General features: G+C 41.0%; 4 protein-coding genes and 1 non-coding gene across 8 annotated transcripts in view; 2 read left to right on the top strand and 3 right to left on the bottom strand.

Moving 5' to 3' along the window:
• Window positions 1–943, bottom strand: part of srpk2 (SRSF protein kinase 2) — a 54,750-nt gene extending 53,807 nt beyond the window's left edge. For 2 of the 4 annotated variants that reach the window (XM_044036359.1, XM_044036365.1), the window contains exons 1-2: window positions 861–943; window positions 541–607 (exon numbers count right to left, since the gene is read on the bottom strand). In XM_044036359.1, the coding sequence (XP_043892294.1) occupies window positions 541–607; window positions 861–876 (83 nt within the window). In that variant the 5' untranslated portion in view covers window positions 877–943. The remainder of the gene's footprint in view (window positions 1–540; window positions 608–860) is intronic. The other 2 variants (XM_044036364.1, XM_044036363.1) reach the window with 1 other exon arrangement.
• A 1,571-nt stretch (window positions 944–2,514) lies between these two features.
• On the bottom strand, window positions 2,515–2,588 carry trnat-agu. The gene has a single exon. It is a non-coding gene; the product is annotated as a tRNA-Thr (tRNA).
• Window positions 2,589–2,748: 160 nt separating this feature from the next.
• pus7 (pseudouridine synthase 7) lies at window positions 2,749–9,543 on the top strand. Its single transcript, XM_044036370.1, has 16 exons — window positions 2,749–2,981; window positions 4,072–4,368; window positions 4,438–4,522; window positions 4,696–4,812; window positions 4,896–5,040; window positions 5,803–5,914; window positions 6,009–6,086; window positions 6,265–6,393; window positions 6,588–6,713; window positions 7,133–7,194; window positions 7,312–7,472; window positions 7,579–7,705; window positions 7,870–7,971; window positions 8,192–8,321; window positions 8,401–8,492; window positions 8,992–9,543. The coding sequence occupies exons 2-16, from the start codon at window positions 4,082–4,084 to the stop codon at window positions 9,126–9,128; spliced, it is 1,890 nt and encodes a 629-aa protein (XP_043892305.1). The 5' UTR covers window positions 2,749–2,981; window positions 4,072–4,081; the 3' UTR covers window positions 9,129–9,543.
• Window positions 9,544–10,320: 777 nt separating this feature from the next.
• On the bottom strand, window positions 10,321–11,781 carry LOC122776046 (endonuclease domain-containing 1 protein-like). The gene is made up of 2 exons (XM_044036388.1): window positions 11,409–11,781; window positions 10,321–11,277 (listed from the first exon to the last, which is right to left on the bottom strand). Exons 1-2 carry the CDS (start codon window positions 11,697–11,699, stop codon window positions 10,672–10,674), a joined length of 897 nt encoding a protein of 298 aa, XP_043892323.1. The 5' UTR covers window positions 11,700–11,781; the 3' UTR covers window positions 10,321–10,671.
• Window positions 11,782–14,270: 2,489 nt separating this feature from the next.
• Window positions 14,271–15,850, top strand: LOC122775857 (the record flags this gene model as incomplete). Its single annotated transcript, XM_044036060.1, has 2 exons — window positions 14,271–14,379; window positions 14,903–15,850. A coding segment is annotated over exon 2 (750 nt), but the record flags the coding sequence as incomplete, so codon positions are not given.
• Window position 15,851: the final 1 nt, after the last annotated feature.

The following is a 15,851-nucleotide window of genomic DNA, read 5'->3' as shown; positions in this document are numbered from 1 at the left end:
GACCACCACCAACACACACACACACACACACACACAACCACACAGGGGAAAACAATGCTCTGCCACATCCAAGAAATGTTGCATAATCAAAACACCATGTGAGGGATTCCCAAATAGACTGTGTGATAAAAATGGATGTGTTTGTACTCCACACATCAGCCTGGTGCTGAGCCAACAAATGCTGAATATGAATATGAATATGAGCTGTCACATTAAGTCAAACCGCCAGTCCAAGGAAACAGATCAAATACATGGATCCAGGTACAGCATGGTCATTTTTACAAAAGGTGTGGAGGAACCGCAGCTGCAAATGTGGCTGGAAATCATGTGTGTGTGGATATGAGGGAACCTGAAAGTCCATATGTGGTCTGAGTGCTTTGACGCAAATGGCAACTTTACACACATACACACACACACAGAGAGAGAGGTCCATTCTGTGCGGTGAAAACACACGCCTTCTACCATATGTGTGTCCATGGTCTACACCGGCATCACACAGAGACACGGGGGCCGCTGTCAACAAACAAACTAACTCCTCACCTCCGATGCTGACCAGTTTTGTCCTTCTTCCCTTTCGGCCTCCTCTTCCTGGCCTGGATGGCCATCACTGCCGGGGTGAAGTGGCATCCATCCGCGGGCATGACCGACGTCCGAGTCCGGGAGAGGGTGCAGGGAGGATGGACGAGAAGAGAGGGAGAGAGAGAGAAGGGAAACACACATGATGTGAGGCTCTGGATCTGGCAGTTGTTCAGCAGAGCCTGGTGAGCCTTTCTGTGGCTGGAACTTCCGCCACCTTTCATGTTACATACAAGCAGAAGTGGAGGAGCATAGGCGAGTAAAAGAGGCTGAGAAATACGCACCTTTCCTGGAGCTCATGTTTCCTCCTCTTCCCCTCAGCAGGAGCAGGCAGAGGGGTAGCGACGGCCGGAGTCTCCCTCTCTCTCTCGCTCTCTCTCTTTACACGCACACAAACACTCACAGTAATCGCTCTACCTTGCATGACGCGAGCGCCCTCTACTGTTTGAAGCGGGAGTCGCGTGCACCACTGCATACATGACAGTTTAAGGTCCAGCGTGTAACATTCAGTGAGTGTTTAAAGGCAGTTATTTAACATTCCGCACACACGTATGTCCGTATAAGTGTATACTTGCTTTAGAGTAAAACCTTTAGTGTATCAATAGCTTACGAATAAGAGTGTAATATGTACTTTGGGCCTGGGTCTCGTTTTGTGTCAGCTGCCATCTTGCGCAGGTGTTACATCAATCCGTGCTACCTATGATAAGTTCTGCTACTTTGCGGTTCTGCACATGCGCAGAATCACAGTCCTAGCTCTCATTTCCACGCCCACACATTTCTGCAACTTCGTGGTGTGGTCAGTGATTAATTGAAGAGTAACTGTGTTATGCTAGAGTAGTCGTTAATGCATATTAAGTCTATAACTGCATTCTTTAAAACAAAAATCTGATTTTGTAGCATTATTAAATTTTTGTCTGCCATTATCCCACTGTAAACTCCCTCTTCTTCAGTCAGGTAACTTCCACCCAAGTTTCCCTCATTTGAGGAGATATCAAGTAGTGAAACCCAGCAAGTGAAACTGGCAGGGACTGTTTACTTTAGAGCGCCTTCATTTATTAATTAAAATATCAATATTTGCCCTTGCGTATTGCACGACGAAGGAAACACTATATCTCACCAAATTGATATTTTCACCCACCCCTATTCTCCAGTATACTGTAGTGCTGTAGTGTGGTCTGCTGTAGTGGGTTAACTGTCATTGCACTTTATGACCTCAGTCACATAAAAAAAATTACACAAAGTCAAAGCAGAATGGATTGCCAGACCATCAGCGCAATGACCTACTAAAACGACAGTCATCTCCACATTTTATTTGCAAAAACAAATCACATGATTGCAATTTCTGTCAAAAAAACCCAAACAGAGTTGATGCATATCGATGCACATTTTTAACTGGCCCTTTTGTTGTGAGTAAACGCCATGTACCTGTGTATCACACAGACTACAGTGGCCTGAACAGAAAAGTCGAAGTTTACCACACATACAAAGAACAACATCCTTCTTGGTATGTTAAGACCACTGTAGTTTCCTGACACTCACCAGAAAGGGAGGGATGAATGGTGAAGTCTTTGCATGTTACAGAATCCCAATCTCTGATGCTGAAATAATCCACAATCCCTCACATTAGCTTTCTATTACCACTGATATTTTTATCAGTAGTAATAGAAAACATTTAAAGTTGTACCTTTTTGAAGGAGCTGTAGATGAGAAATGTATTGTATTAAGTAATAAAATGACAATATGTAATCAGAGACTAGTTTTAACAGGTACAAATGTAATGTAACATTGCTATATGACAGTTTCTTAAAGCAGTTATTTCTGTCTGGTTGACTTGTCTAATTAGTTTTAATGCAAACATTCTTCTGTGTCATTGGTTTTCTTTGAATTTAGCACAGTGTATGTTTAAGGTTGTATATTAACTAACCGTGGACGCTTAAAAGGCACCGCTGGGATTCGAACCCAGGATCTCCTGTTTACTAGACAGGCGCTTTAACCATCTAAGCCACGGCGCCTGCGTCACATGATTCGTAACAGTAATACATGATTGAATCCAGGAGGAGGCAGTGGTGCAGCGACGTAGACATGGACTACCGTAAAACACAGACAAAGAAGAAGAAGAAGCGAGAATGAGGGAAAAGGAGACAATTAAGGAGGAAAAAGGCAGCTGTAGTTCATAATCATTGTACTTATGTTGATACTTATGTTTTTTTTAGTTATTCATCTTTTTTAAGATTAATTAAATCAAAGCTGATGATTGACAGGTCTTAAACCAAACGTATGCAGTGGGCGGGCGTTAGATAAGTCTGTGTTTCCGCTACACACACGTACACACACACACACACACACGTGTGAGGAAAGTGTTGACGAAAGCCTCCCCGGTCCCTCCTGACTCTCTTCAAACATAGGTGCGTGGTAAACCTTTTTAAAATGACTGAACATGAATACATATTGTGTGCAGCGAGGCGATATCTTAACTTTGATGCTAACATTGACCCCTGCAGCCAGAGGAGTTAGCCAGCTAGTTGATGTGCTAGCTTCTCGGCTAGCATTTGGGTTAATGTTAGGGTTGCATTGATCAGCTACAACATCAAACGAGGGAAATAATTACGTAATGTAATGTAATGTGGTAAATTGTTGTGCTGTTGGATAAGTGAAAACATGAAGCCAAAGAAAACGATCTAAACTGCAAAATAAGGCCATGGATATACACCTATCCAGCACATAAACCAGCCACGGTCACTGTTGTGGCTGATAGTTGTGTTTTCGTCATGTGTTTTAGTTCCTGCTACAAGCTTCAGTCTCTGAAGTGGTGCTGTCAGGACATCTGTCCTATCGAGACATCTGTCACCGAGCCTCACTCTTAATAAAGTATAACTATTAATAAAGCATAAAGTAAGTCTGCTAGTAGTAGCATCAGTGTTCAAGAACCAATTATGTTGTTGTCTTTATACATGTGATAACTGCAGTGCAGTGTTATCTGCATTTTGAACTGTATCATTTTTAGATTGCCGTATGTGCGTACATGCAGCTAGTGCATGTACACTAACAGGCCACTTTATTAGGTACACCTGTATGCACCTCCTCTGGACAATCTGTCATTTCAGTCAGGGGCAGTAACATATGGAATAACATACCATTTACAATAAGAGAGTACCGCACATCTGTCTACACTTCAGCACTTATACACATGTATTATATACTTGTGTTCATTAATGTGCATTGCAACATAAAACACTTGGCAGCAGGGATTGCCTGATCTAGTGGGCCTCACATGCACAACCATCCTCTTTATGGTTACAGAAAGTGGTTCAGAAAACATAAGTTCTCTGGGCATGAATGCCTTCTTGATGTCACATGTCAGAGGAGAGTGGTCATTAACTCAAATAGGTCTGCTGATTGGGTTGAAATCAGCAAACTGTATGTTAAAATATCCCCACCTCCCCAGTGTAAATTCTGAAATGATGTACATTTTTTTGTGTTTCCCCTTTGTCACAGCTTGCCTCTGATGGCTGAATCAGAGCCTGTGCCTCTCCAGGTTGGAGAGAAAAGAAGCTGTCCAGAGAATGAAGAGGACAAGCCATCAAAGAAACCCAGAGTAGAGAGCGATCACAAAAACGGTGGGCCTTCTCATGATGAGGTGGAGGAGGAAGAGGTCGAGGGCGGAGCCAGCGAAGGAGAAGAGGATGGCGAGACCTTTGCTGATATGATGAAGCATGGTCTCACTGAGGTGGATGTGGGCATCCTGAAGTATGTCAGTGACCATGAGGGCTTTTCTGGCATTCTAAAAGAAAGGTCGGTATGCTTAACCTCATTATTCAGGTTATTTTACTTCATGTAAAACTTCTTGTGGTTTGTTCTCAGATATTCTGATTTTGTGGTGCACGAAATCAACAAACAAGGCAAAGTAGTGCATTTAGATGACCTTTCTATTCCAGCAGAGGCTGAGGTAAGAGACATACAATTGCATAATAAGTGTGTTTAGTATTAATAATATTATTTCACCCAGATGGCTAGTTCTTAATGTAACTAAAACAATGCCAGTCAAACTTTTGTGGTAGTCCTTGTTGCTGAAGACGGTGAGTTAGAGATGTGAAACTGAAACGGTTTCTTCCATGTTAGGAAGTCCCAGAGGCTGAGCAGCAACCAAAGGAATCTGATGTACTGACTGAAGACCAGAAAAAGCAGCTCGGAGAACTGCAACTCTTTAAGAATAAAGAGGGCAATGTCTCTATTGAGGTGAGTTTATACTTACTGGATCCCTGTTTTCACCAGTTTACGCTCTTTGGGTAGTTTTAAGCAATGCTCCTTGACACCTTTAGGTGATGGATGATACAAAAGAGAAGAGGACACTGGTCCATAAAGCTATCAAGACTCAATTTGCAGGTCTGGAAACAAAGACAGAAGAGAAGGAAGGACGCAAGTTCATAGTGGCATATCATGCTGCTGGGAAAAAAGCACTGGCAGGTTTGTGAGGAATAAAGAAACTAATGTCCAGTCTAAATATGTCTTGATGGAAAATCAGAGAATGGATTTTGTTGCATGTCTCTTAATTCCCGCTGCCATCTGTGGTCAAAGTTGAATCCTTGACCAGTAAAAGACTAAACATGCACTCGAGCATGAGCATGACCAGCACACTTGCATGATTCTGCCCACTCCATTTTCCATGGCAGATTTTAACCAGCAGTTTTGCTTATAATCTAACGCTCTTTTTTTTTCTTAGTATAATCTTTGAGACAGTGTCATTTCATTTCTGACTGAATGCAAAAAAAAACAACAAGTAGGGATGCAATATCATGATATCTTTAAAAACCTCCACTCTCTCAGGTCTGTGCATGAGATCTCGCTTTTAACATCTCGCCCCAGTGCGTAAAAATCTCTTTCTTAGTAACATTATTCTATCCCCTTTTTGCTCTTCTCTGGTGGATAGAAGTCAAAAGCACTGCAGGTAAGAACCTATTCTCCACATATGGAGTTGGGTGTTGATAACAATTACTCTTTTTGTTGTAATAACTTAAATTCATTTCCATCTTGTGGTTTGATTTGAGAGTGCGACATGATCTTAGTAAAAGGTTTTAGGCACAATGTTGGTTTTAGTGAGCATGTTCAAAAATGACACCCTAGAAAATACATAACAATTTTTTTTGAGGTTAAACAATTACATTTTATATTTTTTGATTATGTAAATAATACTTTTCTGTACAACCTTTTCTTCTGTCTTGATAAAAGCTCCAAGGAAACACTTTTGGCCTAAAAACCGTGGCAGCTTTTGCCACTTTGTCCTGTACAAGGAAAATAAAGACACCATGGATGCCATTAATGTGCTGTCAAAATTCCTCAGGTATAAATGGAGAACTATTCATTTATTCTGATATGAACAACTGTACATGCTTGTAGTTAAGAAATGTAACGTGTTAAATTATGCATGTCCATAGGCTCAGACCCAACATGTTTTCCTACATGGGAACCAAGGACAAGAGAGCCATCACTGTGCAGGAGATTGCTGTGCTCAAGTCAGTGTGTAATGTTGTAATATATTCACTATTATTAGTAGTTATAAGTTACTGAATAAGATTGCTTTTGTCATTGCTGGAGATGTTTTGTGCTGTCATTATGCTGCTGATGTATGTGCATAAGCTTGTGGCTCAGGACCAGTAATTAAGGATTTTTTCCCCCCTCATGTAATTTTAGGATCACAGCGGAAAGATTGTCTCATCTCAACAAGTGCCTCATGAACCTCAAGCTGGGGAATTTCTGCTACAAAAACCACCCCTTAAAGTTGGGTGAGCTGCAAGGAAACCATTTCACTGTGGTCATCAGGTCAGCAGCTGTTAATATCATGTTTTATATGAATGTTAATGTGTAGCTGTGATTTGTCTCTTGGGAAATGTTTGCATTTATATTGCATTTACCATTTAAAATTGAGATAAATAATAGTTGTGAATGCTTTTGTTACTGTAGGAGACTAACTATATTGTATAGTCTGATGTTATTTTGCGGTCTTTGTGTATCAGGAACATCTCAGGAACAGACGAGCAGGTGCATCGGGCCATGACTTCCCTCAAGCAGACAGGTTTCATCAACTATTTTGGCATGCAGCGATTTGGGACTACAGCTGTTTCTACACAACAAGTTGGCAGGTAGACATTTCAATTATAACACAATGCCCTATTGAGCAGTTGTTTTGTGTTTCCCACAGAATTGATTCAATCTGTAAGGGCACGCACAAAAGTTCACCCTCACTGTCACACACACCACAGCCTAAGTGACAGGAACACAGACATGAGAGAGAACTGTATTGCCCCTTGTGGTTATGTGCACAGCTGTAGCTGAAATATGGGTCTATGACTCACTATGTTGATCGAAAAAATACAGTCGATGTGAACATGGGCATACAGTGCCAGACATGAATCAGCAATGTATCAGTCAGCAAAACACTCATTTAGAGTTTGTAAATGTTGTTGCAAGAAGTGTGGCTGGACAAATTATACATGTTGAGCCACCACTGTATAGATCATTAATGACAAACACTGGTTGCTTTCTCCTTTTTTTGGGACAGGGCCATTTTGAAAAATGACTGGAATCAAGTGGTTGATTTGATTCTGAAGCCCCGTCCCGGAGGTAAAAAACAAACAAACAAAAAAAAAAACCAAAACATTGAACTCCTGTTTTTTCAAAAAACTATTTCTTTTATTTGTGCAGCATTTACATTTTTCTTCCCATCTTTGCTTTCTACAGCAGAGAAAGAATTCCTGGTCCGCTGCAGGGAGGAGTGGGCAAAGACTCAGGACCCAGAGGCAGCCTTGAAAAAGCTGCCCAACAAACGCTGTGTGGAGGGACAGCTGCTGCGAGGACTGTCTATGTATGGCAAAACCAACATCGTCACTGCCTTTGGACTGGTTGGTATAAAATGACTGCAGTGTGACCAAGAATGGAAACTTATTTTGGAGCAGAAGCTCCAACAACATTTCCCCTGATTGATTGCTCCTGTATATTTTTCTTCAGATTCCCCGAAACAACCGCCTGATGTACGTCCACAGTTACCAGAGCCTGGTGTGGAACACTATGGTGAGCCGCAGAATTGAAGCCTTTGGCCTGAAACCTGTGGAGGGAGACTTGGTTCTTAAAGGAAGTTAGTAGTTCATTAACTCAGACTTTCAGTCAGAATTTCAGACTTAACAATCAATTCTGCCTAGCCCTGCCTAATTGGAGTTCCTGTAAGATCATTTCATTGTCATGATTTCACGCAGAAAGTGCTGCCCACTGACGTTTATTTTCTCTGACATGTCTATGAAGCCACAGCACATGTGCTGTCTGCAGAAGAGGCAGAGAGTCGCAGCATCCATGATATTGTGATGCCTCTTCCAGGGTTTGACGTCATTTATCCCACCCACCATGGTAAGAACCTGCCGTGTGTGATTTGCATGTGACTGGAAAACGCAGCTACTAATAAAAAAGTGACCACACCTCTGACTTACAAGCACACATACACTACCATGAATGTTGATGCTTAAATGGAAGGCGAAAGAAATGAACATTCTCTCGAAATGCACATACTGACAATAAGAAAAAATAAATTAAGGTAAAGTACAGGTCTCTTGTTGTGTGTTTCTGTCAGTGGGTGAAGGTTACAGAGACATGCTGTCTGCAGACGGGCTGGACATCGACAAAATGAGACACAAAGTGAAGGACTACTCTCTGGCTGGAGCTTACAGACGAGTTGTCATCAGACCCAGTGATGTTAGCTGGTTAGTAGACAGTTCAGTGCCTTCTCTGATGATTTAGTAAAGTGGTGTGTTTTGATGTTTCTGTTGGTTGTTGCTGCAGGGAGGTGACTCAGTATGATGACCCCAGGATCTCACTGGTACACACCGATTTTGAGAAACTGGAGAACAAACCTGGTCCTGTCTTCAACAAAGGTAGGCTCAGTCCTTAACATGCTACAGCGTAAATATATGGATCCAAAAAAAAAATAGATCTACAACTGATTTAGTTGTACTTCTGCCGCACACAGATGTGTACATTTTATTGTTTCAAGAAAACAACATTACGTTACAGCTGTGTTATGTTTATAAATCATTTTAAACAAAACAAATGCTCATGCTAGTTTTTACTTCAACAAGGGCAGCTCATGGTATATTACCATTCAATAGATATAGGGACAATTCAAATTACATAGATGTAGAGGTCGTTAGAGTTATTGAAAATAAATTGTAAATGCTCAAAGAACAGTCTGTTTTTGCATGAGTCGGCCTCAAAATAAACGTTAAAAATATCCCAGGAAATAATATTAAGACAAGGCCATGCAGTAGCTTGTACCAGGCCTTAAAGTTTTGTAGTTGCTGACTAATTGATTTAATAATGAACCTGTTCTTAAATGTCATCCTTCTTTTCTTTCGTTTACTCTTTGCCCACCAGAGGGGAAGCACCGGGCTCTACGGATGGAGTTCTCTCTTCCTCCTTCAACCTATGCTACTATGGCAATCCGAGAGGTCCTCAAGTTGGACACAAGCATCAAAAAACAGACGCAGCTTAACACCACCTGGTTCAACTGAGAGACCAAAGCACACTGGTATCAACAGGACTGCTACGGCAGACTGCAAAATACCTGTCTCCTGTGGCTACTTACTGTTGTGAGTGATTTGTGTGTGTGACTGGGTTCAATAAGAATCCAAATGTTATTTCTTTGAAGTACAAAGAGCAGTTTAGTTTTTTTTTTTCATTTCTTTGTTTTCTTTTTTTTTAAATAATGTTTTTACTTGCTCTGAATCATTTTCTGTGCTACAATGATATAACTTGTGAATTAAGTGAACCTTTTAGAAGTAATCCCTGCTGCACAGGATCATCTGATCTGTTTGTACAGAAATAGGTGATTTTGAATATTTTTTTTTTAACAGAATGAAAATATTCTTAAAGAGAGAAAATAAACATATTCAAAGGATGTGGTTTGCCTTTGATTCTTATCGTGAATTACCTTTTTATTGTTGTTTTTTAATGCCATTATCTTTCTAGCTATGCATACTCGGAAACAGGAGTGGCTTTTGACCAGTCATGTGACCTACACAGTATCTCTACACTGGCTATCAGAGCTAAGTGTCTTTGTATTTGAGACTCTTATTAGTCTGCAGTAAAATGGCACTGTGGACAGTGTGGAGATGACCATCTGCCACTGGTACCATACAGCTGACCTCTCGAAATACATTTGATTACGAATCATAATTTACCCCAAAGCCATCTGTTTTCCTGTATTTGGATAATTCATTTATCTTTCTGATTTCAATGCTCATTTCTGTAGCATGTATGACTTGCTCTGCCAAAGCACAGACACAGAAATAACTGTTTATCCACAGGAATCATATGAACAAAATCACCAATAATGGCAGAAACACTTTATTTAAACTTAGCTGGGCTTTTTCCATTTCATAGCATAGTTTGTGGTCACAAATTAAACAAATGCTCTGCCCAAGTTAAACTGTCATCAACAAGAAAATGTCCCATTTTACTGGTTGAATAAAAAAGAGAGCAGAGATATGCTGCAGTTAATGTGTAAATGTAAAACTGTTGATTTAATCTCCCCCAACTGAACAAAAGACACTACACAGGCATTTGCAGTCCGCAGTCATGAAGAGGATACATTAGCATAAGATAAAGTGAAGGTGAATGAACGACTACAGCAGTGTGTTCTGCGGTATTCTCATGGTAACTGAATGAAAGGCAAAATATTGCCCCATGAAATGCAACACAAAAGAAATAGTATATGGACTCCAAGTTGAGTTAAATTAAAATATACTGTATCATGTCCTTAATAAAAATAAAGTGTAACTCATTGATGAACAAATTGCTGATGAGAAACACCAAATTTACGCGTGACAAACGTTAACCAACAGCCAAGGACTCAGAAAGAGAAATTACCTGCAAACCTAAATGCTATAATAGAAATCCAAGTTATGCATGGGAAAAAGATGTTTTGTATTCCCAGGAAAATTCTAAAATGTTAAATTAAATTCAAATGAACATCGAGAGAATTGTTTGTTACAAGTTGCTTGTTGCTGACGTTGATGTGGAATGTAGGGATAATACAAAAACTGATTGATGTTTTTATGGCAGGTGGAGGCCACCATTAGCACTATTAGCAGGCACACAGTTGTCATAGAAGATCTGGAAAGAGCTCCTAACATAAGTCACCCTCTTCAGAAAGTCCTCCAGCTGTTGGACTGTCATTTCCTGAACCTTATTATTCTCCCTGTCGTTGAGTCCATGGGCTGCAAACGCAGGGAACTTTGAACGCTCTGGGTAAGGGGCATTGTGGTCAAAATCAACGCAACAGTAGGCTGACCAGAAGTAGGTGGGGATGCCTAGGCGGTCGATGTTGTGGCGACGTATTGTGTGACCTGAAGTGGTGACCCCGGTGATCACATAGGCAGTGCCTCGGCAATAATTGTTGAGCCGCCTGCGAATGGTGTGCTCGTGCTTTTTCCAGGGACCTATGTTGAAATCTCGGACCTGAGGAACCACATTGGTCAGAGTGTAGGTGGCTGCTTTGTCATCAAGATTGGCCTGGTGCTCGTCTGGGTTCAGCTGCCCACGTTCGAAGATCACAGTGTCAGAGTAGTCATCCAGGACGGCCTGCGCAGCTTCTAACATCTTTGGAATGTTTTCTGAAGGCAACTGCTGCATCTCTCTGGGACCAGTTGCAATGGACAGCTGCCGGGATAAATAATTATTAACCAAACCAAACCAATCCCTGAATGATCTCTTCAAAATGTTCTTAAACACTTAAATTTATATTTTGTAAGATTTCTTTGGAGAAAATCAAACTCAAAAAACATCCCTACCTGTGGCTCATACATCCAAGGCACATCAGCCTTCTTGGAGCCGTCTGAGCGTTTGAAGGTATATGCAGAATAAACAGGGATGTGGCTGAAGGTGTCATACAGAGTCACAAATCGCGGTTTTCCCTCGTAGAACTGGCAGATCTTTTTAAGCGACTTCTCCTCAAGCCCTCTAGGCAGCGTGCCCATGTACAGGAACCGTTTGCACCCAGGGGATATGTCTTCCTGCACCTCTGCTCCCACTGTCACAACAAGCAGACAGATGAAGGCCTGATGTACTCTGTAAACCATCATGATGAACCTGTAGTCCAACAGTACATTCAGTCCCTTTGAAAAGTTGTCCTGCTGTGTGGAGTCGGCTCCCTCTATGCCTCACACCATCTCGGGCACATTATGCAAATGCTTATCTTTTCCCTTTGCAAGTACCAAAAGTCATTATAAACAGCAGCAGCAGCCATGACAGGCACGGAAAACCTCAGGCACCTTTTCTAACTTTACAATTCTGAAGGGTTGCCAAGGTTTTTCTAGACCTAAAAATTTGAGTGACAGTGTCAAAACCGGAGGAGCAAGGAAGCTAATTTATGGAGATTAATGGAACAGAATTATCATTGATATGTTCCTACAAGCCATTAACTCTTAACGCTTAAGTCTGTCATGTACAAACCTGTAGAAAACCTTATTGAGTGAAAGGGCTTGTGTTTTGAGGCTTTACTATACATAATTGTTATAAAAAAACAAAACCAAAGTGCATTAACATTAAAATATGTGTTATGGGGCTTCATTTTATTACAGAAAAGGATAGAAATGAGAAATGAGAGTTCCCACTCTTAATTTCCCCAGGATAGTCATCTCCATATCAGCACTGCTTTCAGGGGCATGCTTTCATTAAAACTTTAATTAAAAACTTTAATTAAACAAACGAAACACGACAAGTGTTTGGACTTCATTTTACATCTGAAAGCCTGCAGGTCGGTTGGAGTAATTCCAATATCAAGTCCATATGATTCTGTTGGGATTTCCAGTAACATTCCACGAATATGCATAAATGATGTCATATCATCATGATTCAGTTGTATAGGACCATGAAGCAATCCTTACATTGTATGAATGATACAGTCTTTCTGTTACTGTTAAAACTGTCTTTCTGTCTGACTTTATACATACAACTTGACTTATAACTTGCATGATTTGAATGACTTCAGACTTGCTTGAGACTTAAGGGTTATGATTTCCATATCTGCATTTTTACAACCTGGACCAGTGTCATTCTGACTGTTATATACTTCCGGCTAACATTTAGTTCTGTCCTGTCTCACAGTTCAATGTGCAGCTCTATTGCTCCAAACCTGTTGTTTAACACTGCATTGAATTTGCTGCCCCGTTGATTCCCCACTGTGATGCTCAGACTCTTTTCTCCTCAATAAAACTGTTGTATTTACACTTTCTACCTTGTCCTCTGTCAGTATGTAAACTTGTGTGTGTTCATCTGCATTTTGTCTGTGACTGAAAGGACATTTGCTTAGAAAATCTCTGTTTCCATAACAACAGGTTGACGGCAGTGTGACCTCTGCCCCTGTGGAAACAAACACTTCCTCTTTACGCATTGACTATCTCAAATGTTTACACTGTAACCCCATTGTGAGCGACAGTATCCGACATCCATCTTAGATGTGATGGGGGCTGAGATACAGAACTATACAGAGTCCAGGGACCATGAAGAAAAGTTCAGTTGAAATATTTGATCCTTTAATTGTCATCTTTGAAACTGATATGCTGGTATATTGTGCAAAAACAGATTTTTTTTTTTGCATTATTGTCATCATATCTCTACCCAAAAGGTCAGGACATGTAAAGAAAACGTGTCATGTGTCATTTGCTTTTCGTTCTCCTCATCTTCTCCAACAAGTCAAACCTTCTGAGGGGTGACTTTTCAAATATTAGATGTGATAAATTATCTCTTATTCACCCGTCAAACATATTCCCTCCAGTATTTTGTTGCCGTTATGTTAATTTGTAATTCTTTCCCCGTTTTTTCTTTTACATTGGCATCTACAATTATACGTTTTTTGCAGTATCCTATAAATATGTGATATCCTTCAGGCTTCTTTCTATTTTGAATGTTTGCTGTTGTATCCTCTTCTCAGTGTTTTATGAGTTAGCTTTTTAGTATTTTAGATTTTTCTTTTGCAGAACTGAATGACCTTTTTAAATAATATTCCTGATGCATAATTATACAATGCAGAAACATAGCAACATCTCTAAATGCCAGGAATAGAGAATTTGCTCTAGAGAATAAGAATTTGCATTTAACATAAAAGTAAAGTGATTTGTTTCACCATGAAATAGCAATATAGTTGTGAGTTAAGATCTACTTTCAGTGGTATAAAGGCCTTTTTTTCAAAGACAGAAACAAAAATGTATTCATGCTGACACTCACACATTGATTCCTCTGTTGTGATGATGTGGTCAGACTACGACTGTGAGGGCTGTTAGTTGTTGTTTGTGCTCTCTGTGGGACGTGACATTTGAGCAAGCGTTTAAACATGTGAAACGCTGAAAACAAAGAGTTTATCCGTGTTTGCACTCATTCGAATACTGTATGAGCATGTGGACGTGCTTGTGTCTGTGCACAGTGACCATGATTGAGGGAAAGGGTCCTGTTTGCATGTCTGTTTGCGTGCCTCCAGTTTGTGTGCATTTGTGGGGGACTTATTGTGTCTCTCGGGAGGTTTTTGTGTTTGTGTTGCACAGGGATTGTTTGCTGGTCTCGTAACTCTATGCTGGGGTGGTCTGGCTTGTGTGTGTGTGTTCAGATTTAAAAGAAGACACACCTTCTCCAGCTGACAGAGACAGAGAGAGTTAAGAAGAGATGACCCAGAGAGAAAATGATATGAGAGGACACAGGTTGAATGAACAGAGGACACAAGTTAAGAAAATCTCAGAGATTTCACCAACACTGATGCAACAGCCTGGGGTAAGTGTTTTGCCCTTCTACTGAGATTTTTGTTTTCTGTTTTTGTTTTTGCATGAAATTCAATTAAGCACCAGCAAAAGTGCAACTTAAATTTGATCTTTGATTACTTTAACTGACCTAAGGTCTCATGTTTAAACTATTCCTGATGTTGCTGATCCTGATTCACGGCAGTTTGAGTCGCTGATTATCATTAGGTTTCACGCTTTTCACCTGCTCTCGAAACGTACTTAGTGCAAGGACAGAGGTTTCACTCTCCTTATTACAAATCACTACTTATTCCAAACTTATTTTAAAGCTGTTACTTTAATGTAAAACAAAAGTGGTACAATGACAGTTTAAAGGTGTAAGCAAGGTCTGACATGGTTACAGGGAGTGCTTTGATTATTTAAAGAACGAGGTTTCAAATCATTGAAAATGTCAGCAGATGACATGTCGTCCTGACTTGTTACTATCTGTGCACGTACAATGTTTGACGATACAAATGAGTATGAATTTCACTCACTCACATTTTATTTTATTACAGAGCATCCAAGTCAATGTAAAGAAGAAGTGAAATAGAAGAGGAGGTTAATCAATCGACAGCTGACACCAGCGCCTACAACAGTTTTATCTAAAACATCTACTTTTTGCTCCTGACTGTGAACTGACAGAGCAGAACAGGAAATACTGAAATACTTTCAGTTACTTGAATGGCAAATCATTTCAAATAGAAACCCACGCGATGGACGGACTGTCAGATAATGAATTCCTCATCTCCCCCTCTCCTTCTCCTCCTCCCCTCGACTACTGTGACTACACTGACTGGTCTCCCTCCTTCTCCATCATCCCTTCCATTTACCTACTGGCCTTCCTGGTTGGTTGCCTGGGCAACATCCTGGTGCTCTGGGTCTACCTGGATCGAGGCGAGGGGAGGAGAACAAGGGTCGTAGGCAAAGACCGAACTGGAGTTGAAACATTCTGTTGCACCAGACTTTTCAGGATGAGGGAACAAAACATCGACAGACGCCGAGTTCAGCATGAGACCTTTTCCCCGAAAAACAAGATAAAAAGCTACAGACCCTCATCTCACTCCTCCACCTCCTCCTCCTATCCTCCCTCCATCCCTCGTTCCACCCGCTCACTAACAGACTCTCTTATAGCCAGCTTAGCATTAGCTGACCTTTGTTTTCTTGTGACCCTTCCTCTGTGGGCTGTCTACACAGCCTTGGGCTACCACTGGCCTTTCGGGCAACCCCTCTGCCAAATCAGCAGCTTCCTTACTGCCCTCAACATGTATGCCAGCGTGTTCAGCCTAAGCATGCTCAGTGTGGAGCGTTACTGGGTTTTGACTGGACGCCGACACTCCAGCCACCATGCCCCACAGAGCTGCCCCAGCAGGGCTTTGTTAATTATTGGCGGAGTGTGGATTCTGGCGGGGGTGCTGGCACTTCCTGGTTTGCTGCTACGCTCTGTCCAGGAGTTGGAACTGGACT

This window comes from Solea senegalensis, linkage group LG10, assembly GCF_019176455.1.
Source record: "Solea senegalensis isolate Sse05_10M linkage group LG10, IFAPA_SoseM_1, whole genome shotgun sequence".
Classification (NCBI taxonomy): domain Eukaryota; kingdom Metazoa; phylum Chordata; class Actinopteri; order Pleuronectiformes; family Soleidae; genus Solea; species Solea senegalensis.
Note: the sequence above shows the minus strand (reverse complement) of the source record. Positions and strands in the feature narration are given on the sequence as shown.